General features: G+C 61.7%; 3 protein-coding genes and 1 long non-coding RNA gene across 19 annotated transcripts in view; 2 read left to right on the top strand and 2 right to left on the bottom strand.

Annotated features, from left to right (window-relative positions):
- PITPNM2 (phosphatidylinositol transfer protein membrane associated 2) overlaps nt 1-21,729 on the top strand; it is a 144,652-nt gene extending 122,923 nt beyond the window's left edge. For all 7 annotated transcript variants that reach the window (XM_067701038.1, XM_067701032.1, XM_067701033.1 and 4 more), the window contains 19 exons: nt 1,507-1,815; nt 2,904-2,999; nt 5,072-5,176; nt 5,337-5,407; nt 8,569-8,816; nt 9,252-9,441; nt 9,580-9,699; nt 10,253-10,458; nt 10,966-11,144; nt 12,507-12,677; nt 14,480-14,644; nt 16,327-16,475; nt 16,824-16,940; nt 17,265-17,381; nt 17,502-17,650; nt 17,745-17,894; nt 18,278-18,461; nt 18,540-18,668; nt 18,760-21,729. In XM_067701038.1, coding sequence (XP_067557139.1) covers nt 1,507-1,815; nt 2,904-2,999; nt 5,072-5,176; nt 5,337-5,407; nt 8,569-8,816; nt 9,252-9,441; nt 9,580-9,699; nt 10,253-10,458; nt 10,966-11,144; nt 12,507-12,677; nt 14,480-14,644; nt 16,327-16,475; nt 16,824-16,940; nt 17,265-17,381; nt 17,502-17,650; nt 17,745-17,894; nt 18,278-18,461; nt 18,540-18,668; nt 18,760-19,083 — 3,179 coding nt within the window. In that variant the 3' untranslated portion in view covers nt 19,084-21,729. The remainder of the gene's footprint in view (nt 1-1,506; nt 1,816-2,903; nt 3,000-5,071; nt 5,177-5,336; nt 5,408-8,568; nt 8,817-9,251; nt 9,442-9,579; nt 9,700-10,252; nt 10,459-10,965; nt 11,145-12,506; nt 12,678-14,479; nt 14,645-16,326; nt 16,476-16,823; nt 16,941-17,264; nt 17,382-17,501; nt 17,651-17,744; nt 17,895-18,277; nt 18,462-18,539; nt 18,669-18,759) is intronic.
- LOC137203940 (uncharacterized) lies at nt 11,480-14,582 on the bottom strand. Its single transcript, XR_010933376.1, has 3 exons — nt 14,450-14,582; nt 13,740-13,850; nt 11,480-12,210 (listed from the first exon to the last, which is right to left on the bottom strand). It is a non-coding gene; the product is annotated as an uncharacterized lncRNA (long non-coding RNA).
- A 598-nt stretch (nt 21,730-22,327) lies between the features above and the next one.
- Nucleotides 22,328-25,027, bottom strand: ARL6IP4 (ADP ribosylation factor like GTPase 6 interacting protein 4). Of its 9 annotated transcripts, none has more exons than XM_067701060.1 (6): nt 24,458-24,599; nt 24,120-24,293; nt 23,404-23,691; nt 23,185-23,302; nt 22,697-22,766; nt 22,328-22,618 (listed from the first exon to the last, which is right to left on the bottom strand). In XM_067701060.1, the coding sequence occupies exons 2-6, from the start codon at nt 24,280-24,282 to the stop codon at nt 22,562-22,564; spliced, it is 696 nt and encodes a 231-aa protein (XP_067557161.1). In that variant the 5' UTR covers nt 24,283-24,293; nt 24,458-24,599; the 3' UTR covers nt 22,328-22,561. The 9 variants fall into 9 exon arrangements, with proteins under 9 accessions (XP_067557161.1, XP_067557162.1, XP_067557163.1 ...); XM_067701061.1 differs by having other exon boundaries at nt 23,404-23,667; XM_067701062.1 differs by lacking the exons at nt 22,697-22,766; nt 24,458-24,599 and adding an exon at nt 24,620-24,755.
- Nucleotides 25,028-25,347: 320 nt separating this feature from the next.
- Nucleotides 25,348-26,563, top strand: part of ABCB9 (ATP binding cassette subfamily B member 9) — a 40,087-nt gene continuing 38,871 nt past the window's right edge. For both annotated transcript variants that reach the window (XM_067701045.1, XM_067701041.1), the window contains exon 1: nt 25,348-25,470. The gene's annotated coding sequence lies outside the window, so the exon portion shown is untranslated. The remainder of the gene's footprint in view (nt 25,471-26,563) is intronic.

Raw genomic sequence — 26,563 nt, 5'->3', positions numbered from 1 at the left:
CGGTCTGTCCAGTGTGGGTGCTGGCTGACCCTGAGGGTGGCGTGCCTGAGGCCACGGCCTGGGGCTTGGGGGCACCCTCCTAGGAGCAGGGGTGAGAGGGAGTTTCTCCCAGGCAGGCTTTTGGGAATGAAGGGATATAGAAAGGACGGCTGGGGAGGCCGAGTGGCCTGAGCAAAGCTGCAAGTGGGAATCAGGAGGTGAGCCCGGAGGAAGGGTCGCCAGAGACCAGCCTGGGAACGAGGAAGGGCCGGACCACCTGGGAAGCCGCTCAGCTTTCTCTAGGAAAGCGGGAGGAAGACTCAGTGATGACCCTTCCGAGTTTGCCCCCCTGGAGAAACTCAAATGCACGTTCCGGAATGTTCAGAGCAGCAGGATTATAAAAGCAAAACGGACAAACAATGAAAGTGAGCCAAAGGCCCGCTGGCAGGAGAAAGAATAAATAAAATGTGGTATTTCACACAAACAAATTCCATACGGCAGCATACCGGCAACTCACCCAAGAAGGGGAAGGGGCAGAAAAATCCATGCAGCATGACACATACGTGTACATGTCAGCAACATGTAGGCCAGCCCAACATACTGTATAGAAAAACACGGAAAGAAAAGCAAGTCACAAAATTCAGGATGGACCCTTTCAGGGCGGGAGGAAGATGCGTCTGGGAGGGCGACCGTGGGCTCCGTGTTACTGGTCACGTCTACTCCCTCGATGGGTGGTGGCGGGGTGGGGGGGAGGCAGGGCGGGGGGGAAATGCTTTATTTCTTCTTAATGGTTTTTAAGCAGCCTATTGAGGCCTGATTTTGCATCTGTTGTAAGCGAAGTTTGAGTTCCGTAAGCTTGAGCGTGTTTGCAGAGTAGTGCACACAGTTCTAGAACATTCCATGCTCCCAGAGTCTTTCGCAATCACCCCCACTCTCATCCCCACCCAAGGCGGGCCCCCATCTGCTTCCTGTCCCTGTGGTTCTTCTGTTCTTTATACCTTAAAAGTATCTTATTTTCCATCTTATTTTCTATATATGATATATTCCTATATATCGTACTTTATTGTATTTTATATCTTATTTTATATCGTATGTGTATATATTCTGTTTAAAAAAGAAAGGACCAACGTGCTTCGAACTTGAGGTTGACTTTCCCGTGGGAAATTCGACAAGAGAAGTGTCCTTGACTCTGAGATAGAAAACACTCAGGAAGTCCTTCTCCAGCTCCCCACAAGGCAGGAATTCCCCCCCGCCCCCCCCCCCCGCAAAACTCAGCATGGCTTCTGAGCAGACACAGTACCTTGGGAAGCCCCAGTACCCCAGTTACAGAGCCACTGTGAGCTTGTGAAGCCATCTGTGAGCTGGACCCCTCATTTACACATGGGGAAACGGGCACAAGGGCAGTGGTTTGCTGGAAGCCACGCAGTGGGTGAGGGGCAGAGCCTGTCCTGCACCGCCGGGCACCTCCCAGCCTAGGAGTCCCCGGGGGCTCTAACACGGCTCTGTCTCTCTCCCCCTCCCCTGCAGGCCTGCGGAAGGTGATGGTGAGGGCCCACCGGCAGGCCTGGTGCTGGCAGGACGAGTGGTACGGGCTGAACATGGAAAACATCCGGGAGCTGGAGAAGGAGGCGCAGCTCATGCTGTCCCGCAAGATGGCCCAGTTCAGTGAGGACGACGAGGGGGCCGCGGAGCTGGCCAAGGACGAGGCCCCCCAGGCCCAGGCCCCCAGGGAGCCCCCGCAGCCCAGCAGCAGCGGTGGGGAGCCCCTGGCGGGCAGGGGTCTGAAGAAGCAGTGGTCCACGTCCTCCAAGTCGTCCCGGTCGTCCAAGCGGGGAGGTGAGCGCACTCTGTCCCCGCGGGTGTCCCTGCCCTCTGCTCGTCCACCCCGGCAACTGCCCCTACCAGGGCAGCCCCGTGCCTCTGCCGGGGACTTCGAACTCTGAAGGTGGACTCTTGCTTTCGGACCTGCGGGCCACACCTGTGGGACTCAGAACTAGTCACCTCCTTGTAGCCTCCGCCTCGGAGTGAAGCCCAGGGCGTTGCCCCAACCCTGGCAGGTTCCCCCAGACTCACCCACCCAGACTCACCCACACAGCCCAGCTGAGACAGGCAGGCTGGCCACGTGGGATCCCCACTCCCAGCCCCTCCTGGGACCCAGCCGGCTGCAGCTCTGAGCCAGGGTTCCAAGGCGGGGTGGGGGGGTCTGGGTGCGCTGCACCCAGCACACCCAGGAGAGGCTTCTGCGCCTGAGGGAGCAGCCAGGCCAAAGGACCCTGAAAGGCTTCAGATACTCAGAAAGGCCTTTCTCTGGAACTCACTTGAAAGTGCGGTGGTTATTGGGGAAACTCGGTGTATTTTGTCTAAAACACCAGGAGTCCCACCCACTCCGCAAATCCAGCTTTTCCCACACCAGGCTTGTGCTGTGCTGAAGGGACCCATGGAGACACACGGATCAATACCTTTAATCTCACTTCCCGCCCCTGCCGGGCATCCCTGTCTGTCGGCCCCGCCGTGGCAGAGTTGAAGGGGCTCGCTCCTGGAAATTCCCTGGCGGTCCACTGCCAGGGCCCGGGTTCGGCCCCTGGTCGGGGAACTAAGATCCCGCATGCCACGCAGTGGTGCGGCAAAAAAAAGGGAGGGGGCCTCGCTCCTGAGCAGATCAGGTCTAGGGCATAGGAGTGGACCCAAGCCTGGGTGACTGCACATCCTGGCCTCATAGCTGATACCCTCCCCCATCCACGTCCTCCCGGGACAGGACTGCATTGTGCCAGGTGGGCTGGGAGATGCGTCAGAGCCCTCATTTCTCCATTGCATCCCCTGCTGAGCCCTCCTGGCCCTACTCCAGCATCATCGCACCTGCCCGCCTCCGCCCGTTTATCCCAGTGCTGCTGGGTGGTCGGTCAGTCTGGGGTTTTGCCTTCCAGCGAGTCCTTCCCGCCACAGCATCTCGGAGTGGAGGATGCAGAGTATCGCCCGGGACTCAGATGAGAGCTCGGATGATGAGTTCTTTGATGCTCACGGTAGGCAGCACCCTGGAGCACACGGGCCTTCCCAAGAGGGGGAGGGGAGGGGTCTGAGAGAGCGGCAGGGGATGCAAGTCAAGGTGGGGATTACCTGTGAAGAGTTCTGGCTGAACAGCAGCACGTGGGGGCAGGGGCAGGATGAGATGAAGCCACCAGGAGTCTGGGGTCTCACACTCACCTTAACCTGGTATCAATGTGCACGGGGTCTGGCAGGTGGGGACTGTTCTCTCGAACCCCCCCAAAATGGATTTAAAATCAGACGGTGACATTTTTTCCATATGTGAATTTATTCCCAAAGGGAATTCCCTGGCGGTCCAGGGATTAGGACTCGGTGCTCTCACTGCCATGGCCCCGGGTTCAATCCCTGGGCAGGGAACTAAGGTCCCGCAAGCCGTGCGGTGTGGCCAAAATAATAATAATAATAATTCCCTAAGAAGCTTTACAAAAGCATAACTTCTTCTAATCTTCTAATGTTTGTAATTACTATCTTTTCATGATTAAATTAACACACACCTAATGTAGAAACCTTAGAAAATACAAACAAGTAGAAAATACATGAAGTACCCTTTTTCCCGCGAATCCCAGAATAAGCACAGCAAACAGCCGGATAAATCACCCACCTGTGCTGGGGAGATGCACCTACCAAACGTCCTCGCTTCCTACCTTGCCTTTCCTCTTGAGGAAGTAAGGGGGCCAGCAGGCAGGTACAGGGAGACAGGTTTGCAGTTTATAAGGCGGGATGCACTCAGAAAGGGACAGGGACTTGCCCACAGGCAGACAGCAGGGCAGAGGCAGATGTGGCCCTGGGGTGGGGACCCGGAAAGGGAGGCAGGTGGTTCCTGAGGCAGCCTCTGCACCTGGGGCCTCCCTGAGGTTAGAGAGGGTGTTTGGGGCATCCCATACTCCCACTGCCCTCCAGCCAGGCCAAGAGGCTGAGCCCCCCCTGGCTCTGTGTCCCTGATATGAGGCAAAGACACATCTAATGTAGAAACTTTAGAAAAAGCTGGAAAAGAGAAGAGACAGCAGAGCAGGAGATGCCAGAGCCGCAGTGTCCTGGGGAAACTGTCCCAGTGACCCACAGAGGAGGGACCAGCCACGGCAAAGCCCAGACAGCTGCTTCCTACCCAGCAGTCATGGGTGAAAGTTCTCAGAAAAGCAGAAAAAAAAAAAGTCATGGATGGAACTGTTCATAGCAGCACTTCTCACTAAGCAGTCGTTCTGTGGACATTGAAAACAGTCAGGAACATCATGGAGAAACAAGACGTGGTCCGTCCATACGATGGAATATGACTCGAGCACGAAAACGGATGAGGCACTGACATGTGGTTGGAACTTAGAAACACCATGGGAAGTAGAAGAAGCCAGACAAAAGACCACATTCTGGGGCTTCCCTGGTGGCGCAGTGGTTGAGAGTCCGCATGCCGATGCAGGGGACACGGGTTCGTGCCCTGGTCCAGGAAGATCCCACGTGCCGCGGAGCGGCTGGGCCCGTGAGCCATGGCCGCTGAGCCTGAGCATCCGGAGCCTGTGCTCCGCAACGGGAGAGGCCACAACGGGGAGAGGCCCACATACCACAAAAAAAAAAAAAAAAAGACCACATACTGTATGATCCCATGTATGGGAAATGTCCCGAACAGGCAAATCCATAAGGACAGAAAGTCAACCGGTGGTTGCCAGGGTCTGGGAGAGGCGGGGGATGAGGCATGACTGCTAATGGGGACAGGTTTCCATCGGGGGAGATGGAGAAGTTCTGGAACCAGATAGAGCTCATGGTTGCACAGCATTGCGAATGGACTAAATGCTACTTGAAAATGGTTAAAATGGTGAATTTTATGTTAAGTGAAAGTTACCACAATTTTTTGAAAAACATCAGGCAGAAGCCCCGTGAGTATGTGGCCGTGTGTCCGTCCTGTTAAGGAAGGGAGAGCATAGAACCAAGTGGGGAGGGCCACACGGGCCAGAGAAGCATGGGAGCCCCCAGAGCGACCACTCTTAGGCCTCCCAGCGGCCCCCTCCCCTGACTCCCTGCCCTTGATCAGGGTGCTGAAGCCCCTCTCTCTCCTCCCCAGAGGACCTGTCCGACTCAGAGGAAATGTTCCCCAAGGACATCACCAAGTGGAACTCCAATGACCTCATGGACAAAATCGAAAGCCCTGAGCCAGAGGACACGCAGGGTAACCAGCTGGGGGCTGCAGGCTACAGCCTCCTAAGGAGGAGCACCGAAGCACCCAGGGGGGTTGGGGGGACACCTCGGGCCCTGCTTGTCACGGTCACAGCCTCTGTCCGCTGGGCCTGCCCCTTTGCTCACACCCACCCACCGCTTCTGTGTTGCAGACGGTCTGTACCGCCAGAGCGCCCCCGAGTTCAGGGTGGCCTCCAGTGTGGAGCAGCTGAACATCATCGAGGTGGGTGCCAAGGTGGAGAGGGCCAGGGCTGCAGCAGGGGGGGCAGGGCGTAAAGGACCAGTCCCGCGGGGGAGACCATGGAGGCGGAGCTTGGCTCCCACAGCATCATGTCCACACTGTCCTGGGCACCACTGGAGAGAGGCCTGGGGCCCAGCCCCTCTGATGCCCCTGAGAGCCAGTAGGGACGGCAGACAGCTCCCCCGAGGAAGGCCTTGACCCCGCTCCACCCTTGGAAAGCAAAATGAGAAACTTGTAAATTCCAGATCAAAAATAAGCTTGTCTGAAGTCCCTGAAGGAAAAAAGATAGAAGGGGAGGAAGCGAAAGTCATCTAGGCAGAAGTGATGTGGCCGCCCCGCCGGGGGTGGGAAGAGTCTAATTGTCCAATCAAACTGTCCTGGTAGAGCGCTTGTGTCCGCTTCGGGGGTTCTTTGCATGGAGCTCACGCCCCTTCTCCTCCTCCACCTGTGGGCGGTCAGAGCTGTTTGCAGTGGGGCAGGAGCTGGGGCAGAGTGGGGCTGTCACACACTGCGGTCACCTCACTGCTCTGGCCTCTAGCTGCCCGAGGTGGAGACGCCACCTCTGGGGACTCAGGACCCGTGGGGAGTTTGGACCGCGGAGGGGGTGCATCCGCACCGCCCTCCTCCTCTTGGGGTTCTCTTTGAGGTCTGAGGTCGAAGCAGGCTTTTCTAGAAGGGTAACTGGAACGAGGGGAATTGATTCCCAGTTGCCGGTTAATGGCGATAAAGCAAACGGAGCCCCCTCCTTGCCTTCGGCGCACACAGCTCTGACGGCACCCCAGGAGGGGCAGAAGGGGCCTCGGGCTCTGGATCTTCCTGGGGATGTGCATTTGGACCCAGCACTGGTTCTGGGACACCGCCATCCAGAGTCAGATCCCTTTGCTGGCAACGGTCCCCAAACCGGAGCCTCTTCTCCCAGGCTCGAGGAAGGAGGACGGCTTTACCTAGTCACTGCTGGAGACCCCTGGCTCTCCAGAGTGGGCTCCCAGGCCCCGCCTCCCAATGGCTCTGTTCCCACTGGGCTTCGAGTCTCAGGCAGGGTGTGCCCCTGTAGAAAGCAGTTTGAATGGGAGGAAAGCTGTGTCTCGGACCGGCCTCCTGGGTCCCTGAAGAGTCCCCAGCCTCCAGCGCTGGGTCCCAGCAGCCCGGCACAGGCAGGATTCTCTCAGCCCCGCACTGCCCAGCCCTGCCCGTCCCAGGTGACTAGGGCCCACGTGGGGGTGACAGGGAGGGTGCTGTAAGACGCGCCTTCCATGAGCCTCTCGCCTGGCTGTGTTGATCAGTCTTTGGGACCATCTGGTGCTTCTATCCTGGCCTGTGCTCTGGGCAGCCAGTGACCACACCCTGCCTTGGGCCGTGAGTTCATTCCTGCCCAGGCCCTGTGGCCCACAACCGGCCGATGACCAGCCCCCTCCTGGGGACTGAGGCAGCCCAGCCTTGCCTCCACCCCAGGCCCAGTACCACCTACCAGCCTTCCTCCCGCCCAAAGCCCTCTGCTGCTCAGAGGCTCCCAGCCCAGCCCGACCCGTTCCCAGTGGGCTCGCCAGTTCCTGGGTTCAGTGCCCAGTTCAGGGCCAGCTGACCCCCCATGGCCCCTCCAGATGGCTTCAGCCCCTTGTTCTGCTCCTGAGTTCCGTAGGGACAGGCCCCTCTCTTCAGCTCCCTTCCCCGCTCCCCTCAGCCCCTGACATAATATGGGCAAGGCAGGTACTCACCTGTGGCTCTCTTGGGCCCTGGCCCTGGCCTCCCACACCAGAAGTCACACACCAGAAGCCAGGGATGGGGAGAGGCCCCTGGGGATGGGGCTACAGCCTAGGGTAGCAGAAGAGCACTGAGCTGGTGGCAGGAGCTCTGGGTTCCGGTCCAGCTTGGTACTGATGCTCTGTGTGATATTAGACAAGTCCCTTGTCGTTTCTGGGCCACCTCATCTCTAGATAGAACAGTTCCATTCCCATGGTGGATGTGTGTAAGTCTCACTTGGACTTCATAAGCAGGGCTGACTCCTCACAAATGAGGGGGGTTCAGATAGACACACCTGCGTTGCCCTCCACACTCTAAGATGCTGGGGTTATGCCACCTCTGGGACATCTCTGCTCTTGAGGACCTTGGTCTTAGAGGCTGGGAATGGCAGGGCCTGGGGGCCATGGGCCTGGGGCAGCGGGGGAGGGCCCATGTAGATGGAGGGAGAGCTCAGAGCTGCTGGCTGAGCGGCCAAGCTGAATCTGAATCCCTGACCCCCGCTGCCCCTCTTTTTCTTTCTTTTTTTTTCTTTAATTGCTTGCCTCAGAATTTTTTTGGTTTGGATTGGTTTGGTTTGGTTTGGTTTTTGGCTGCATTGGGTCTTCGGTGCGGTGCACAGGCTTCTCTCTAGTTGTGGTGCGGGTTTAGTTGCCCCGCAGCATGTGGGATCTTAGTTCCCCAACCAGGGATCGAACCTGCATCCCCTGCATTGGAAGGTGGATTCTCAACCACTGCGCCGCCAGGGAAGTCCCCCCCAGCCCCTCTTAAGAGAGCCTGTGAGGGCTTCCCTGGTGGCGCAGTGGTTAAGAATCCGCCTGCCAATGCAGGGGACACGGGTTTGAGCCCTGGGCGGGGAAGATCCCACATGCCGTGGGGCAACGAAGCCTGCGTGCATAGCCCCTGCTTGCGGCAACCAGAGAAAAACCTGCGCACAGCAATGAAGACCCAGCACAGCCAAAAGTAAATAAATAAAATAAAATAAATTTTAAATAAAAGAGAGAGAGCCTGTGACAGACCGACGTCTGGACACAGACACACGGAGGGCAGGCAGGCCCCAAAGGCCCGCACGGGGCTGAGCCTCTGCCTGTCCCCCAAGGCTGGAAGCCCAGAAGCCCCTGCCTGGGCCCGCAGATGGGAGGTGGAGTTGTGCTTCGGAAGGAAGAGACCCTCTCCCTCCCTGTCCTCTGTGCCCCTGTCAGGCCGGCAGGGAGCAGGGCTGAACACAGAGGGGAGGGGAAGAAGCAGCTGGGCCTCCCCGGGGGAGGGGCACCAGGCCCTGGAGCAGAGGAACTGAGACGGGGTCTCAGAGGGAGTGACTGGGCCGCCACAAGCATCCCCCCAGCAGGACAGAAGCTTCGGCCAGGAGCCGAGTCCCCAGGGAGCTCACCCCCCCACCCGCACAGGACGAGGTCAGCCCGCCGCTGGCCGTGCCGCCCTCCAAGATCCACGTGTTGCTGCTGCTGCTGCACGGAGGCACCATCCTGGACACGGGCGCCGGGGACCCCGGCTCCAAGCAGGGCGACACCAACACCATCGCCACCGTGTTCGACACCGTCATGCGCGTGCACTACCCCAGCGCCCTGGGCCACCTGGCCATCCGCCTGGTGCCCTGCCCGCCCATCTGCTCCGCTGCCTTCGCCCTCGTCTCCGAGTGAGTGCCCAGGCTCGCTGCCACCTGCCCCTCCCCTGGCCCTGAGGGTCAGGAGACACCCCACCCCCACCCCAGCCGCAGTACTGGGACCACAGTGCCGACGTCCAAACCCGCCGTCTAGCCTGTTCTGCCGGGAGGCGGCACAACCTACGCAGATGGCTGAGCCTAGAGCCCTGGAGGGGCCGGGGCCCAGAGCTGAGCCTGTTTCTGCATCTGTAATGTGGGGATGCTGACCTGCCTCTGACGTACTGGCCTTACTCCCCGGCCCTGTTCCCCATGCCTGGCCTGGAAGCATCCCCACGAGGTTTGCCAAGTCAGGGCTGAGGCTCTCAGGGTGTCAGGCAGCTCCTGCTCTGATGCTCGGGTCAGGGAAGAGGGGCCCACTGGGCTGAGCTGAGGCCACCTGCTCTCTCCTGACCGGTCTCCCGCCCCCAGCCTCAGCCCCTACAGCCACGACGAAGGCTGTCTGTCCAGCAGCCAGGACCACATCCCCTTGGCCGCCCTGCCCCTGCTGGCAACCTCTTCGCCCCACTACCAGGAGGCCGTTGCCACAGTGATCCAGCGGGCCAACCTCGCCTACGGGGACTTCATCAAGTCCCAGGAGGGCGTGACCTTCAACGGGCAGGTGAGTTGTGGGGTGGGGGAAGGGAAGGCAGAAACCCTGCAGGGTGGGCTGGCCTGGTCCTCCAGGCCAGGGCTCTCCCCAGCCAGCCCTCCAACAAGCAGGGCAGGCTCTCAGGCCCCTGAGCCTCTCCCCCTCCAGGTCTGCCTGATCGGGGACTGCGTTGGGGGCATCCTGGCGTTCGATGCCTTATGCTGCAGCAACCAGACGGTGTCTGAGAGTCAGAGCAGCAGCCGGCGGGGCAGTGTGGCCAGTGTGCAGGTACTAGCTTCCCCCAGCCCCCCGGAGCAGGGATCCTCCAGGTTGAGGAGTGTCACCCTCTGGCTCCAAACATCCCAGAGGCCTGCGGAAAAAGAGAAGGGCAGAGGTTGCTAACGCAGGTGCCCAAAGGCAGGGGGTGGATGCGTGGGACATCAACCTAGGAGCACGGCAGCTTCAGCAGGCGGTGAAGCAGGATCTGCACGTGGGGAGCAGGCTCTGGTCCTGGGGGGTGGATCCTCTGAGCTTCCCAGTAGGAGAGAGCACCCAAGGTCCCTCTGCTGCAGACTAGCAAATGGTCTGGCAGGCCGGGCGAGGCAGCGGGATCAGTGGGAGATCAGCAAGGCCCACGTGGGCAGGCCAGGCCAGGAGTGAAGGCTGGGGGGGACCGTGGGGCACAGAGGGACAGGCCTTTTCCCTCCCTGGCTTGGGTGAGAGGCCGCTGAGCAGTGGCCAGTGGGCCTGGAGTCAGGAGGGCAGACACGGCTTCCAGGACACTGAAGAGGGGGCCAGGCCAGTGGCCACCGGGCAGTGAGCCTGCATGGGGCCGTTCCAGGACACTGACCTGCTGTCCCCGGGCACGACGGTCAGTGCGGCACATGGCGGCACCCTGGAGAGCAGCCGGCACCTGAGCCGCAGCAACATCGACATCCCCCGAAGCAACGGCGCTGAGGACCCCAAACAGCAGCTGCCCCGCAAGAGGAGTGACTCGTCCACCTACGAGCTGGACACCATCCAGCAGCACCAGGCCTTCCTGTCCAGGTGGGTAGTGAGGCCCGCCGCCAGGTGAGGTCGGGGACTCTAAGACAGAGGGACGGCTCAGAAGTGAGAACACGGATAAGAGGGTGCTGGAGGCCCCCCGGCCCTTGTCCTGCAATCCCCAGACTGGGCCACGGCTCTTCAGCCGGGAGAAGGTGCTTGTTGGGTACGGCTGTGGTCTTGTACATGCCTTGGGCCATCTTGAGTCAGAGGGAACAGATTGACCAGGGCTGGAAGTGGGGATGGCAGAATCAGGAAGCAGAACTGACCAGGGGCGGCGTGATCCTGGTCAGGGCTGTCCCAAAGGCGGTGGGCTCCCTAGAGAGGTTGGGACCTGCTGTCACCGGAGGTGTCCCAGCAGGTGCTGGACAGCTGCACTCACAGGACCACACAGGGGCCAAGCCTCGTTTGGGCCTGATGACCCCTGAGGAGCCTCTTTCAGGAGGATAAGGACAGGCCAGCCCCGAGAAGGGCTGTGGTGTGACCTCATTCGTCCCCCGGCATCTGCAGCCTCCACGCCAGCGTGCTGAGGAATGAGCCCAGCTCCCGCCACTCAAGCAGCTCCACCATGCTGGACGGCGCAGGGGCCGTGGGCAAGTTCGACTTCGAGATCGCTGACCTCTTCCTCTTCGGGTGCCCGCTGGGGCTGGTCCTGGCCTTGAGGAAGACCGTCATCCCCTCCCTGGATGGTGAGAGTCCCTGCAGGGGAGGAGTGAGGCGGGGGGCGGGGGGAGTGGGCATGAGCTGGGCAGAGGGTCTCAGTGGACCCCTGTCATGAGGCCATGGCCACCTCCCAGGCCCCTTCCTCCTCTTTTCTGCACCCCCCACCAAGGACCCATTGCTCTCCTTTGCTCCAGCTTCAGCAGCTCAGTCCCTGGCCCCATTTCCCAGCACGCTGTTTCGTTTAATCTCCAAGGCACCTCTGGGAGCTGAGGTCCAGAGATGGAAGTGGCTGCCCCAGGATCAGATGGGGCCAGACCCAGTCTCCCAGGCCCAAGGTCTTCCCATAAGGAAGAGATGTGAAACCAGGCACCCAAAGTCTCCTCGATCGGGTGGCCTCCCAGCCCCAGAGGGACCACAGCCACGCTGCTCCAGGTTCCTCCTCATGGCTACACACACAGGGAGACAGAACCTGTGGGCTAAGCAGCCGTCAGAGCAACAGTCCCTGCCCAGTGACCCTGGGATCAACGAGTGTGGTCCAGGGAGAACTGCCATCCTACAGGAGCTGTGCAGGGGCCCCAGCGGGAAACAGGCTCAGAGAGGCAGGCGTAGACACTTGCCCAAGAGCAAGTAAACAGTGGCTTCGGTATGAGCACACAGCTCAGAGACACTGATGTTAGGGCAACGTCATCTGTAAGGGTGAAAACCCAGAACCAACCTAAATGGGATGCGAGCCGGTTAAATCAATCGCGGCACAGCCATACAGTGGAATACCCCGCCGCAGTTAAAAAGAATGGGGCAGAACTAGAGTGCTGATACGAGAGACTCCCATTTATTGTGTTAAATGAAAAAAAAGCATAGATTATGTTCAAAAAGCATAGATTATGTTCCTATTTGTATGTATTTTTTAAAGTGAGATATAGGTTACTGATAGTTTATAATGACATTCACGTGATCTTCCCATCAACTATGAGATGTTCGAAAGCCCAGCCCCATCGCACAGCCTAGAGACATTTCTAATAGCTCTACCCGGCTCAGGCCGCGCATGCGCGTGAGGCTCCCAAAAGTTGCAGGTGGGGCGCCAGCCCCGGGGCTCTGGGGAGAAAGGAGACCCTCCGTTATATGTCTTTTATCATATATATTTCTGTGCTTAAAAAGAAATTTTTTTAACCACCGTCATTGTAACTTTTTCAATTAAAACAAATTTGGTTAATAAAGGGACAGTGGCCCAAACAGAATCCCAAATTTGATAGAGACACACTTTCGGGTTTCTCTGTATCCCCAACCCCGTCCCGTCGCACTGCACCCAATCCCAGCCTGCTCTAGGCCCCGCCTCCTGAGGGCGGAGCTAGCTCCAGGCTCTGCGACTCCGCCCCCACTCCGCCCCCCAGTTTTCCAGCTGCGGCCTGCCTGCCAGCAAGTCTACAACCTCTTCCACCCCGCCGACCCGTCGGCCTCGCGCCTGGAGCCGCTGCTGGAGCGGCGATTCCACGCCCTGCCGCCTCTCAGCATCCCCCGCTACCAGCGCTACCCGCTGGGGGACGGCTGCTCGACGCTGCTGGGTGAGAGCCCCATGGGCCCCCGGCCTTCGGGGAGGGTGGGACGTGTCCCCTCTCCTTGGGTGCCCCAGGCCGGGGCTGGCCCTGCCGTGCGGGGAGGGGCGTCCTGCACTGAACACCTTGGAAGCGGGTCACCTGGTATAGGTGCGGGTGCATTAGCCCCACCCACCCCAGGGAGGTAGGAGGGAGACAGCCTCACAGGCCAGGGCCTCCCCCCCCACTCCCCCCACACACACACACACAGAGCTAGGGACCTCGCTCCCCGCCCCACCCCCCTGCCAAGGCAGACCTGAGGACCTGAGGGCCCCTGGCTGAGTCCCGGGCATTGTCCTGCCCTGGAAGGGACCCCGTGGCAGACAGCCCCGGAGCCTCCAGGTCACCTAGCCTGAAGCTGGGGTGCAGGAGCACGAGAGGGGGTTGCCCGTGACCCACTCTCGCCCCCCGGGAACGGCCTGTCCCACCTGCCCCCGTGTCCTAGTCCTGTCACGTCCTGGCTCTTGAGGAGCGGCACGTGTCTGTGTCACGTGCACACAAGTGTCTATTCTTGTGTCCCCTCTTCTCTCCCCATATGCCTCCAGTCCAGACCGTGCAGAGAAGCCCCCAGCTGGTCCTGGAGGGCGGCCCCCTGGTCCCCCTCCCTCACAGGGATGGCTTCCTGGAGACCAGTACCCCGTTCTCACAGTCACCTGGCGAGACGGGCCCCACCCCAGCCCGAGCTCTGCTGAGTGTGTGTAACCCCCCTGCTCGTGGTGGCGTCTGCTTCACCGGCTGACCGCTGGTCCTCAGGGACCCCCGTGCCCTCCTTGACTACCCGGAATTTGTGGAACTGTGGTGGCGAGAAGCAGAGACCAGGCAGGACAGGCCCTGGGAGCAGGCTTGGTGCCCCCTCTCTGGACACTAGGCAGAGCAGGGAGGGGACCCAAAGCAGAGGAGGTGCATGAGCCCAGAGAGGGGAGCAGCTGCCTCAGGGTCACCCAGCACAGGTGTCAGTCCGAGGGTTCTCTCCCCTGTTTGTGAGGCTAGCAGCAGGAGTTGGGGTGAGGCCTCGAGCCCGCTGGGACCCACCTGACCCCCAGGAGAAGACTTCGGTCCTGGTGAGGGCTTGGATTCTCAAGGCCCCACTCCCTCTTCCTGAGGAGGTCCAGGCATCTCCTGCACCCCGTCTAGATGTGGGTCCTGTAACCGAGCCCCGTTCTCAGGCTGGACCCAGGTGAGCCTGGCTCGAGCCCTCAGCCCCTGCCTTTGTCCCCAGATGCCCATTCAGGGCTGGCTCGATGTGACCCGTGTGTGAGGCACGTGCAGGGGGTGTTGCCTCATTCTCAGTCCTCAGCGCTGGGCATCCCTGGGAAGCTGCCCCAGGCCCCTGTTGTTAGCGCCCCCAAAGCCAGCTGCCGCGGGCTGTGGGTCAGGCCAGGCCAGGCCGAGCCCCAGAGGCCAAGATGGCTGGACTGGAAGGGTGGCCGTGGCCAGTGTGGGGCATGAGCCCGGCCGCCTTGCCTCCCTGCCCACTGTGTCTGTATTGGTCCGTCTGTCCACCCCTGCCCCAGCGCTCCCTTCTCTCTGCCTCAGCTCTGGGCCCTGAGCAGGCTGGCCCTGGCATGCTCGGGCCCATCCTCTCTGCCAGCTGTGCTCAGATACCCCTGCTCCTCTGCAGCTGGACGTGTCGGCCTTGTCTGGCACAGCGGCCACTCCGGCTGCCCCAGCCCCGGCACATGCTGGACGCCCCCTCTCACTGCTCGGGGGCTGGAGGGCCGGGCTGGGCGAGGCCTCCTTACCCGCGGTCTCTGGTCCCTGTCCACCTGCAGCAGATGCACTCCAGGCCCACAACGCGGTCTTCCAAGAGCACGCGGCCCCCTCCTCGCCCGGCACAGCCCCCACTGCCCGAGGTTTCCGCCGGGCCAGCGAGATCAGCATCGCCAGCCAGGTGTCGGGCATGGCTGAGAGCTACACGGCGTCCAGCATTGCCCAGAGTGAGTGCAGCAGTGCCGGGCCTGCCCTCCCCGTCACAGCAAGGGGGCTGTGCCCTGTCGCAGCCAGTCTCAATGGCGGCCACTGTGCCCGTCCCCCAGAGGACAGTTTGCAGCGTCTGGAGGCAACTGGGGTGGGCGCCACTGGCATCTGGTGGGTGGAGACCAGGTATGCTGCTCAACACTGTACGGTGCCCAGGACGGCCCCGCGGCAAAGAGTGATCCAGCCCCTGTGTCCATAGAGGACTCTGCAAGGAAGGAACGTTGAAAGGGGTGGCCCTGGGGCAGGGCATGGTGGCGGGGGCAGGTGCAGGTGGTGGGAGATGGGTGGTGCTGTCTCAGCTGGGGGTGGGTGGGTCTGGGAGGAGGGGTCCTAGCCCCAGGGGGGCAGGTGCTCCTTGAAGGAGAAAGCTGAGGGGCCCATTTCTGGAGAAGCTGCAGCGGTGGCCGAGGGGAGCCAGGGAGGCGAGGTCTCCTGTGCCAGCCCCTCCTGCCGCCCCAGGGGGCAGAGTCACCCACAGCCTCCTTCGCTCCTGCCCATCTCAGAAGCTTCTCAGCAGCTGGAAGCGGAGTCCGGGTCACCCCACACACACACTCCCCCGGGGCCAGCGGCCCCCTGCCACGTGACTGGCTCCCAGGCTGCCTGTCAGAGCAGGGCTCCGGGGCTAAGGCCGGCGTGGGTGTCCTCCTGGCCCGCGGGGGCAGTGGCGGCCCCAGCAGGGCTGAGCCTGTGCACCGCTTAGCCACAGCCCCAGCGTCAGGTGCCCGTCCCTGCTTGCCCTCCCCCACTACAGCCCACCGCCCTGGGCCAGCAGGCGAGCCCCAGCCTGGGGAGGGCCCCCGCCTCCCCAACTTGGACATCAGAGAAGGTCCCGGGCGTCACAGCCCTCCATGCACACACGTAGCCTTCTCTAACTGGGGTCACGCTCCGTTTCCAGGCACGCCTCACCCCCGGGCCCCGCTGAGGCCTAGTGGGGAGCTGGTGGCTTGGTCTGGGAGCACCCAGACTTCCAGGGAGGAAGCAGGAGCAGCGGGGGGTGGGGGGGGCGGCTGGATGGAGGCCGGGTGAGGGCTGGGGGTTGCTCGTCAGGCAGGCTGCAGGCGGAGAGCAGGGCCACCCCGAGCCTAACCAGGTGCACCTCCTGCAGTCACCCAGGAGGCTTTTGCAAACCTGGGCGGTCCCCGAGCCTGGAGGGGGAGCCGGCTTCATGCGCAGGCTCTGTAGACTGAAGGCCCTCACTTCACACCCTGCCTGCCAGGTGCTGAGGACAGCGGGCCTTGCCTTGGGGCCCAGGAATCGTGACTCCATCTCTGCAAAGCCTCGCACATCCTTGAGGCCTGCGGGGGCAGACAGGGGGTCCAGGAGAAGCCTGGAGAGGGCAGTGATAAGGCCCAAGGCGGGGGGTGGACAGGACCAGGGCCAGGGCGTCCTGCCTCCGGACTGGGCGTGTCCCCTCGCCCTGTATCTCCACATCCTCCCGGCTGAGCCGCAGTCCCCCACCTCCCCCTCCTCAGGCGCCCTGGCTGCTTGCTGCTCCCGTCGCCGAGCCTGGGAGAAGGAGACTTGCTTTGGCTGCAGCCCTTCTCTCTGGTCAGAGGAGGGTCTTGCCTTTGGGCTGCGCCCGGCCTGAGGGGCCAGGTGAGCCCCTGGGGCCCAGCCCAGTCACAGCCCCTCCTCTTGGCAGTTGCGGCGAAGTGGTGGGGTCAGAAGCGGATCGACTACGCCCTGTACTGCCCCGACGCCCTGACGGCCTTCCCCACCGTGGCCCTGCCCCACCTCTTCCACGCCAGCTACTGGGAGTCCACGGATGTGGTCTCCTTCCTGCTGAGACAGGTACCCAGGGTCCCGCTGCCGGGCACACCTGCACCTCTCAGGAGGCCCGACTGACACCGCTGCTGAGGTGGCCCCATTTCATAGATGAGGACGGTGGGGAGCCCCACTTTCTGGCCCCAGCAGATGCCACAACCAGCAGGATGGAGGAAGCCGTGGGGATGTTGAGATGGGGTGAATGGATGTGCACCCTAACAGGCCAGAGAGCAGACTGCAGTGGGGTCAAATACTGCCCCCCGCCAAACCCTCCCATGGGTAGTGTGGCCCCTAGGGCCGCTGGCCTCTCCCCTCTAGAACAGGAAGCCCCAGGCTTGAGCCTGCCCCATGGCCTCCCTCTGTGTCCCCTCCCAGGTCATGAGGCATGACAACTCCAGCATCTTGGAACTGGACGGCAAGGAGGTCTCGGTGTTCACCCCGTCAAAGCCGAGAGAGAAGTGGCAGCGCAAGAGGACCCACGTGAAGCTGCGGGTGAGGGGTCCTCTGAGTGCCCAGGCCCCACAGCTGTCGTCCTAGTGAATCCGCGCGAGAAGACCCCATTTTACAGATGAGGAAATTGAGTCACAGAGAAGTGTGCTGTCTTACTTAATCGTCACAGTCTGGGGTTGGAGCTGTTACCCCATTTACAGACGGGGACCAGCGCCAAGGCCACGTAGCTCAGTGGCTGAGCTGGGTCATCGGGCTTTGCACCCGTACTCACGGCCCAGGCCCGTGGGAAGCTTGAGCTGAGCCCAGGAGGCCACAGCCGCCCCTCCATCCCCAGCCCTGACCCAGCTTTGCTTCTCCTCCCCCCAGAACGTGACGGCCAATCACCGGATCAATGACGCGGTCGCCAACGAGGATGGCCCTCAGGTCCTGACAGGCCGGTTCATGTATGGGCCCCTGGACATGGTCACCCTGACCGGGGAGAAGGTAAAGACACAGGGAGCCCGCGGGAGCCCCCCACCTCGCCTCCCTCTGGCTGGGGGGTGGGAAGTGGGGGTGGGGAGGCCAAGGGCGCGGCCCAGCCACGACCAGCCCTCCCGGCTCCAGGTGGACGTGCACATCATGATGCAGCCGCCGTCGGGTGAGTGGCTGTACCTGGACACGCTGGTGACCAACAGCAGCGGGCGCGTCTCCTACACCATCCCCGAGACCCACCGCCTGGGCGTGGGTGTCTACCCCGTCAAGATGGTGGTCAGGTATGAGCTCCAAGGAGTGAGCAGGCCGGGTCAGCCTCGTTCGGGGGCGGGAGGAAGGAGCCCTGGTGGGTTCTGATGAGCTGCCCCCTCCCAGGGGAGACCACACGTTTGCCGACAGCTACATCACCGTGCTGCCCAAGGGCACGGAGTTCGTGGTCTTCAGCATCGACGGCTCCTTCGCCGCCAGCGTGTCCATCATGGGCAGCGACCCCAAAGTGCGGGCCGGGGCCGTGGACGTGGTGCGGTGAGCGCTCCGAGCAGCAGCGGGTGGGCTCGGAGGCAGGCAGCTCCACGGCCAGGCGGCGGAGGGCCCTGGGTGCCAGAGCTGGGACATGGGGCAGGGACCCCGCAGCTGGGTCACACCTCCCAGCTGTAACCTCTTGCTGTTGATGCCTCAGTTCCCTTACCTGGGGAGCGGGGCTGCTTCTAACAAGACCAGTTACACCTGCTGCAGGGGGCGGGGGTGGGGGCCGCGAGCACCGCGCTGCTGTCAGTCCGGCTGCTGCCGCCATTGTCGGCCCCTGACCCGAGAGGCGCTCTTTAGTGGCCCCCGTGGGGACTGGCTGGGCGGCCCAGGAGGGAGGACAGTGCATCCGTGGGACACCCAGGCCTGCCCCTCGCCCCCAGGCACTGGCAGGACCTGGGCTACCTCATCATCTATGTGACGGGCCGGCCTGACATGCAGAAGCAGCGGGTGGTGGCATGGCTGGCCCAGCACAACTTCCCTCACGGCGTGGTGTCCTTCTGTGACGGCCTGGTGCACGACCCGCTGAGGCACAAGGCCAACTTCCTGAAGCTGCTCATCTCTGAGGTGGGTCCCGGCTAGAAGGGAGTGGGGTGGGGACGGGCGGAAGGGCCGAGCCCGCGCCCACGCCCGTCTTACCCACAGCTGCACCTGCGCGTGCACGCGGCCTATGGCTCCACCAAGGACGTGGCGGTCTACAGCTCCATCAGCCTGTCCCCCATGCAGATCTACATCGTGGGCCGGCCCACCAAGAAGCTGCAGCAGCAGTGCCAGGTGAGCAGACGCGTCATGGCTGGCGGGCGGGCAGCCCCGGGAGCCCCGCCCCCTGACAGCCAAGCTCCGCGTTGCCTTCCCTCCCCCGCAGTTCATCACCGATGGCTACGCGGCCCACCTGGCCCAGCTCAAGTATAACCACCGGGCTCGCCCGGCCCGCAACGCGGCCACCCGCATGGCGCTGCGCAAGGGCAGCTTCGGCCTGCCTGGCCAGGGCGACTTCCTGCGCTCCCGGAACCACCTGCTCCGCACCATCTCGGCCCAGCCTAGCGGGCCCGGCCACCGGCACGAGCGGACGCAGAGCCAAGCGGACAGCGAGCAGCGGGGACAACGTAGCATGAGCATGGCGGCCGGCTGCTGGGGCCGCGCCATGGCGGGCCGGCCCGAGCCGGGGACAGCTGCGGGCCCCAAGTAGGGCTCCGGGAGCAAGGCGCTGTGGTCTCCATGGTGCTAGGCCGGGGCGGCCCGCCCTGCCAGGAGGCCTGGCCTGGGCACGGACAGTCGGCTGGGGCCCAGCTTGTCCCAGGGCCCGGCGGAGGACACGGGGCCGTGCCACACACAGCCCTTCCAGCCCTGCCTCACGTGTTAGGGTCTGCGGGGTTGCAGCGTATCGTGGAAGCTGGCAGGACGACCAGCCCGAGGATGACGGAGGGACCAGGACCCCCCCCAGCGTGGACTGGCCGGGAAGGCACTCCCGGACGCTTGCCCTGCGTTGACCGCCCAGCATCCTGATGCCAGGTCTGGGCACCTCCCGTCCACTAGCTCGCCCCGACCCCCAAGTCCCCTCCCACTTGGTAGCAGCTCCAACGGGGGACAGCCTGCTTCTTGTTAACTCGAGTTACTCAACTGCTCGACCTCACTGGTTTTGCACTGAAGTTTGAGGGTGGAGACCCATCACCATCTCCTATGGCTACAGATCCGTTGATGTGCGTGAAAATTCAGCGTTTGCTGATCCAGGACCCGTCGCCACACAGAAGGCTCCAGGGCAGAGAATCCTTGTACAAGTAGGAGAGAAAGGCCATATGGTATTTTCTGCAGCTCCGCCTGGCCCATGGCAGCCCCGGACTCCCAACCCCTTCCAGCTGCCCCACCGGGAGCCCCGTCCAGCCAAGGGCCTGGCGTCATCTCAGCCTCAGGCACAGCCCAGGCCGCCAGGCCGGCTCCTGAGAAGCCTCGCCTCGGGCCGTGGGGCCGGGGCCAGCCGGGCTTACTTCTCCGCGCCTCTCCAGCCGCCAGCCAAGGCCCCGCGCCTCGGCCCCTCCACGTTTCTACCTTTCTACTTCTCCAGTCTGATTTCTATGAGGTTTTTTTAAACGAGCAATCCTTGGCTGCTTCCTTTTCTTAACTCTTTCAGTACCAAACGCAGCCCCTCCACATGAAAACGCCCAGCACTGTGACGGAGTCCAGCCTGGTTCTGGGTCCCAGGGCCCTGTCCCCTGCCCAGGCAGCGGGGCGTGGGCTCCCTGCCTCGCTTGACCCCCGTTAATTCCACTGAATTTCTACTCTGGGGGGAGTGGGGCACACACGTAGGTTTTTTTAACGCCAATTCCGTTTCGATGCCGAATCCAAGAAGCCACAGCTCGCTTAGTTAGCTTCAGGGCAGGCAGCCAGGGCTTCACTTCCCACCTGGTAAGGACCGCGCTGTCCTGCGCGCTGGGGCTGAGCGTCAGCCCTCCCTCCCCGGAAGCGACGGCAATCTCAGCCGTGGCCTCAGCCCCTCCGCTGCTGCTCTACCTGCTCTGAGACGGGGGAGCCTGCCAGGCCTCAGCCAGCCGTCCAGCGACCAGGCTCCTTCTATGAGAAGCTGCTGCCAACCTGGATGCGGCCTCAGGGCCTCGTGGGCTGGGACGGGGAGGCGCGCAGACGGATGTTAACATTTTCCCGTGTGTAGATATGTACAGCCAAAGGGTCGTGTAAATGTTCTGCAAAAGTGGGTCTGTACAGAGTGAAAGCTATTTATTTTGTGCAGCGAAAAATGTCTGGAGGGATGGGACCTTCAGGGTTTATTCATATTTAAGATGTAGCTTTTTGTTGTTGTTTCAGGCATTATGTATAAAGCGACGATTATTTTATGGACCAAGTTTTAATGTAACTGTTGCAGTGAAAGTGCAATATCTAACCCCTTGCTCCCAGCGGGAATCGCTTGGCCCGACAATCACAGCCCTGACGAGGGCCCCCCGTGGCCAGTGCCGCCTCCTGTCGGTCCCACCTCACCCCATCTCGCCTGTCGCCCGGTGAGCAGCCATCCACAGGAGCACCTGGAAGAGTCTCAGCCCGCCTGCAATAAAGGCCGGGAGGCCGCCTGGCCCCAGGAGGCCGGGTGGGCAGTGGGCTCGGCCTCTCCCAGCGGGCAGCTCCCCCACGGCTCCGAGCTCCCCGCCTGCCTGCCCAGCCGCCAGCCATGCCAAGGACAACAGCAATAGTCCCCGGGCCTCTCCCAGCGGCCCTCAGCCATAGATGGTGAGGTGGGCAGCCCAGCCTCCCTGGTGACGTCTGTCTTCTCTATCCAGGTCTGCTTCCTGGCCTACCTGAAGATTCCTTTCGGCACATTATCCTCTTAAGGAAGCACCAGTTTTTTCAGAAACTAAGAGAGGGAGGACAGAGTCCTTTAAAAATACCAAAAATGTTTACAGCATTGGGTGCTGAGCTGCAGGGCTCAGGCCCGACCAGTCGTAACCAAAGGGTGAAGCAGGCCTTGCTGACTGCCACCCCACCCCAGGCCTGTTAGAGTAGAAGCCTTAGTCCCACTCCCACCCCCAAGCCCCCAGGACTGAGCCTCAGCCCGCACCCCCCCAGATCCCCCCACCTGCCTTCTCTTTGATTTCTAAAGAGGGATTCAGCAGAGACCCCACGCCCCCTTCCTAGCTCAGTCTGAGCTACCTGCCCGCCCACCCTCCACGTCGCAGTCTTCACGTCTCAGCCCCCTGTCTGTCTGGACCGAATGTGAGTGGTGTCCTGACTTGCCCTCGCCCGCCCTTGCTGTCCCTGCTCCATCAGGCCTGAGTGTGCTCTGTGTACTGTGTCGTCGTCTGTTACACCAATTAAAGAAGCAGGAAGGCTTTCTTCTGGGTCTCAGTACTGCGCCGGCAACCAGAGCCCCGGGGTGGGGGGTGGGGTGCGGGGGCTGGGATGGGGGCCCAGCCTGTCCTGTGAGGGGAGAGGCTGTCCTTCCCAGTACACAGTGTCAGCTACGCTCACAGTAATACCAGTACACTCACGTGGGTCTTACCTATGCTGGGCCCCCTTGCAGCCCCTTCCAGCCCTTTCCCAGGCATGAACTCAGTTGGTCCTCATAGCAACCCAGCCAGGGAGCCTGTCAGCCTCTGCTTCACAGAGGACACAGCCAGTAAGCTGGGCCAGGATTCCTCCCGGGCCACCAGAATTCTCAACTGCGTCGTCTGTGGCACAAGCAGCGAGGGCAGCAGCCTCCCTCCAAGCCTGAGGAAATCCAGTGTAAGAGCCAAGGGTCTGGGATGCAGCTGGAGGTGGAGCCCTGGGTCTGGTCCAGACAGGACCTCATCTGAGGGTGAGGAGGGCAAAGGTGGCTGACGTGGCCTGTCCTTTCCCCAAAAGCTCCTGGAGTCCTTATTTTTGCCCTGGAAGTAGGGCTGCACTCTTCTCCCCTCCCCTCCTCAGCACAAAAAGCAACAGCACAGAAGTCTCCAACCAGGGTACGTTTAATATCTGGGAAGCTGCACTCTTTCAGGAGTTAGGGGAGCCAGTTAGGCCAGTGACCCTGCCCTCCACCCCCTGCATGTGACAGGAGGCTGGGCCAGAGGCCGGTCTGCAGGAGAGAGACAAGCAGCGTCCATCGGGCTCCCTGCTCCCCACCCTGAGGCCAGCCTTCAGGCTGTGCCACCAACACTGTGGGCAGGCCTTGGCCAGTGGGGCCCTCAGGGCAGCAGCCCTGCTCGCATCTGGAAGGCCAGACCATCCCCTCGGGTGGCTTGCTGGGGAAGAAAGCACACAGGAGGGGACACATCAGAAGCAGAGCTGGGGGTGGGCCTGGGCAAGGGGGCGACACCCACCTTGTTGATCTCTCTGTGTCGTTCCTTGGTTACGATTTCCTCTAAGACCTCACCGTCTCCCTTAATGAGCCTAGAGGAGGGGAGGGAGGCTGAGCCTCTAACTTAGAGGCCAGAGCAACAGAACCAGAAGCATCCAGCAGAGGGGTGCCAGGCCTCAGGCCCCCACCATCTCGAGTAGGCGGAGCCTGGCCGCTCCCACCCCTCCCTCCCACCCTTGGGACAAGGATGAGGGCGGCCCGGTGGGCTCTGCCATCGGACCAGCCAACAGCGGCTCTTTGAAGACCCCCGCCCAAGGCCCTTCCAGCCCCTGCAGTCGCCTGCTCTGAGGAATGGGCAGCAATGGCCTGAGAAGTCCCATCAACGAGTGACTCCTTTTTCTCCCTCATCCTCGGTCCTTTTAGAGCAGCAGAAGCTGCCACCACCTCTCCTCCTGAGTGCCGGTCTGGGACCAGGGCGCCCAGGTGCCGCCGTGGGGCCCGGCTTCCCACCTGGTGCGTCCTGTCTCCGGGTCCACCACCTTGCGGATGACGCTCTGCCGGGCATCCCACTCTTCCTTGGTCATGGGCTTCATGGCCTGGATGCGGGACTTCTGCTCGTCCGTCAGGACTGGAAGGTAAGATGGCAGGGAGGTGGCGGGGGGCGGGGCTCAGGAATGGGGGCCTCAGGGAGGGGACCCTCCCTGCCTTGCACACCAGGCAGCACTGTACCTGGGCCGTCCTCGTCCTCCTCGGCTGCTCTGTGCCACTGGTCCAGCGAGGGTCCGGGCAGAGCCTCGGTCTGCTGCACCTTGGCCTTATCCTTGTCCCTCTTCTTCAGCTTCTTCTTCCTTTTCTTCTTTTTCTTCCTCTTCTTGTCCTTGTGCTTCCTCCGCTTCTTCCGGCCATCGCTGGAGGAAGAGCAGCTGGAAGAACTGGAAGGAGAGGAGGAGGGGCTGGATCGTGGTCTCCTCCGGGCCTTGTGTTTGCTTCTCTCTGTGACGCAGGGAGAAGGTGAGGCTGGAAGGCCAGGAGGCGAAGAAGTAAACCTTCGTCCCCTTGCTCTGGCCTGTAGCAGGCTTAGGCTGACTACAGAGGGCTGAGACCCTCCTGGCAGGGCTTTCTAGAGGAGGGCTCTGCACCCTGTGGAGAGGCACTTTCTGGGCTGCGCAGTCACTGCCTAGGAGCAGGGCGGCCAGCCTCCGTATCTCAAACCCAGCTGCACCAAAAATATGATTAAGTGCTCCCTTCACTCCGTACTCAATGGGCTGGCCCAGCCCCTGGATTCTGAGCGTCTTTCAATCCAGATATCCAGGATCTACACTCGTGTGCCTCTGAATAGCGCTCACCGCGATTTCCCCACAGCCAGTCCGGAGAAGCCCGCCCAGCTGCCTGCAACTTCCTCCATGAAGTTCCCTCACCCCTTTCCCATTCCCTCTGGTTCTCACCCTCCGCCCCAGAGGAGGTGGTGCTGGCCTTGCGGCTTCGGGATCTAGAAGCCGAGCAGCTTCGCGGGGCGTCCTTACTGCTCTTCTTCCTTTTCTTTTCCGACCCTCGCCCCCGGGACCGGCTGCGACTCCTCGAGCGCTTGCGAGAGCCGACGTGAGCCATAGCGCCGCGGGCTGGAGACGGGGAGACGCGCTTAAACTGGGGATTGATCACAGGGCCGGCCCACAGACTGGGTTCCGAGGGCGGCTCTACTCGGGGCCTGGTCACCACCCGGGGCAGGGATATTGAGGGGATCCGTGCAACCGCACGATCCTCGGCCACCCCCACCCCTGGGTACCCCGGGTTCTCCGCGGACTCCCGGATCCTCCGCTGCGGCCCCTTTAAGGGCCCGCCCCCGCCCGGACGCTCCACGCCTGCGCACGCGGCTCAGGCGCCTCTAGAAACGGCCACGATCCTCAGCTGCCAGGTGCGTTCTTCATTCCTTTCCGCGCGCTCGTACCCTCCACCCCGCGCCCTCCGCGGCCTCGCCGCCTGAAAGAAAGTCCCCGCGGCTGCTCCGCTTCCTCCTCAACTGCCCATCCGGCCGGACCGCCAACCCCGCACCACGCCTTCGCGTGAGGAAGCGGCGGCTGGGCGACTTCCGGCCCGGGACGGTGCTCTGGAAGGCCGTCCGACCGCGAAGCAAGGCGCTGCTGCCTTTAGTTCTGAAGCCCCAGGTTCCGTCTTTGGGACAGCCCAAGAAACTGAGTCTGACGCACTGACCTCCCGGAGAGGCGAGCTGCGGCTCCAGGCGGAGCTCCCAGACGAGAGGCCTGCTCTCTAGCCTGGCGCCAGTCCCGGAGCCCACGGGTCCTTTGCCGCAGCTATGCCCTCTCCCGTCACTGTCCTTTCGCCGCGCCCGCAGCATCCCTAGTCTCCGTGATGCCCCAGGGAAGAGGCGACTGCGCGCCGCTTTCCTCTCTGGATTGTCTGCGAACGTGTCCACTGCGACGGGCCGTAAGCTCCAGAGCCTTGGTCTTTACGCCGTCTCCACCCAGTAATACAGAGGTCGCAAACTCAAATGTCCATAAGGACCAGAGAGGGCATGACAATGAATGACGGAAAGACCCCTGTGAGAAAGTGCACCGCAGGCCCGTCTAGACTGGGGGCAGCTGAGTCCGCTTCTGCTGATTACTGCAGTGTCGATTGGGGCCCGGTGTTTCCAGATCTTCCCACCTTCCCACGGAAGCCAGAACTCAAGCTTTCAACATGGAAAACCCTCCCAAACACAGCATAGCTGCAGGCCTCATCCAATCCTGGGGCCGCCAAGTTGCAAACTCTTCAATAGTAACGACAGCAGCAAACTCACAGGTCTGTTAAAAATCACTGTACAGGGCTTCCCTGGTGGCGCAGTGGTTGAGAGTCCGCCTGACGATGCAGGGGACACGGGTTCGTGCCCTGGTCCGGGAAGATCCCACATGCCGCGGAGCGGCTGGGCCTGTGAGCCATGGCCGCTGAGCCTGCGCGTCCGGAGCCTGTGCTCCGCAACGGGAGAGGCCACAGCAGTGAGAGGCCCGTGTACCGCAAAAAAAAAAAAAGTCACAAAATCACTGTATAAACCGTAAGTCACTTGATCTCCACAACACCTCTAGGACACGAGTACTTTCCAGAGGAGGAAACAAAGGCATGGAGAATCATGTGGCTTACCCAGTCACAGCCGGAAGCGGCCGAATCAGAATTCAAACCCAAGAGGTCTGGCTCCAAGTCCTTGCTTTTAATCCCTCTGCAGTAACCCCTCCACACGGTCCAGAAGATGCTGTTGGCAGCCCATCTAAATCCCCCTTAGTGACGGGGCGCTCACTCCCAGGGTGGTGTCTGCTGCTGACACCTCACACCTGTACTCTTTTTTTTTTTTTTTTTGCGGTGGGCCTCTCACTGTTGTGGCCTCTCCTGTTGGCGGAGCACAGGCTCCGGACGCACAGGCTCCGCAGCCATGGCTCACAGGCCCAGCCGCTCTGTGGCATGTGGGATCTTCCCAGACCGGGGCACGAACCCATGTCCCCTGCATCGGCAGGCGGACTCCCAACCACTGCGCCACCAGGGAAGCCCTGTACTCTTTTTTTAACATTTATTTATTTTTTATTTTATGTATTTATTTTTGGCTGCATCGGGTCTTAGTTGCGGCACGTGGGCCCTTTGCTGTGGCGCACGGACTCTCTAGTTGAGGTGCGCGGGCTCAGTAGTTGCTGTGCACGGGCTTAGTTGCCCCGCGACATGTGGGATCTTAGTTCCCTGACCAGGGATTGAACCCACGTCCCCTGCATTGGAAGGCAGATTCTTAACCACTGGACCACCAGGGAAGTCCCTCACACCTGTACTCTTCTCCTGAAGATTCCCTGGGCCGCTGGGAATCACCTTGCCCTGGAGATAGATGGATGTCTGGGAAGTTACTCACCCCCTCCCT

Source organism: Pseudorca crassidens, chromosome 12 (assembly GCF_039906515.1).
Source record: "Pseudorca crassidens isolate mPseCra1 chromosome 12, mPseCra1.hap1, whole genome shotgun sequence".
NCBI classification, from domain to species: domain Eukaryota; kingdom Metazoa; phylum Chordata; class Mammalia; order Artiodactyla; family Delphinidae; genus Pseudorca; species Pseudorca crassidens.
This window is presented reverse-complemented; position numbering and strand designations above follow the sequence as displayed.

Excerpts from the sequence above, each read along its gene's own strand:
- ARL6IP4 (XM_067701062.1), bottom strand. The coding sequence starts at position 24,282 with ATGGCTCACGTCGGCTCTCGCAAGCGCTCGAGGAGTCGCAGCCGGTCC. Across the intron at positions 23,303-23,403 it reads GGAGGACGAGGACGGCCCAG|TCCTGACGGACGAGCAGAAG; the intron begins GTACAGTGCTGC and ends CTTACCTTCCAG. Across the intron at positions 22,619-23,184 it reads CCGGAGACAGGACGCACCAG|CAAGCCACCCGAGGGGATGG; the intron begins GTGGGAAGCCGG and ends TTTCTTCCCCAG.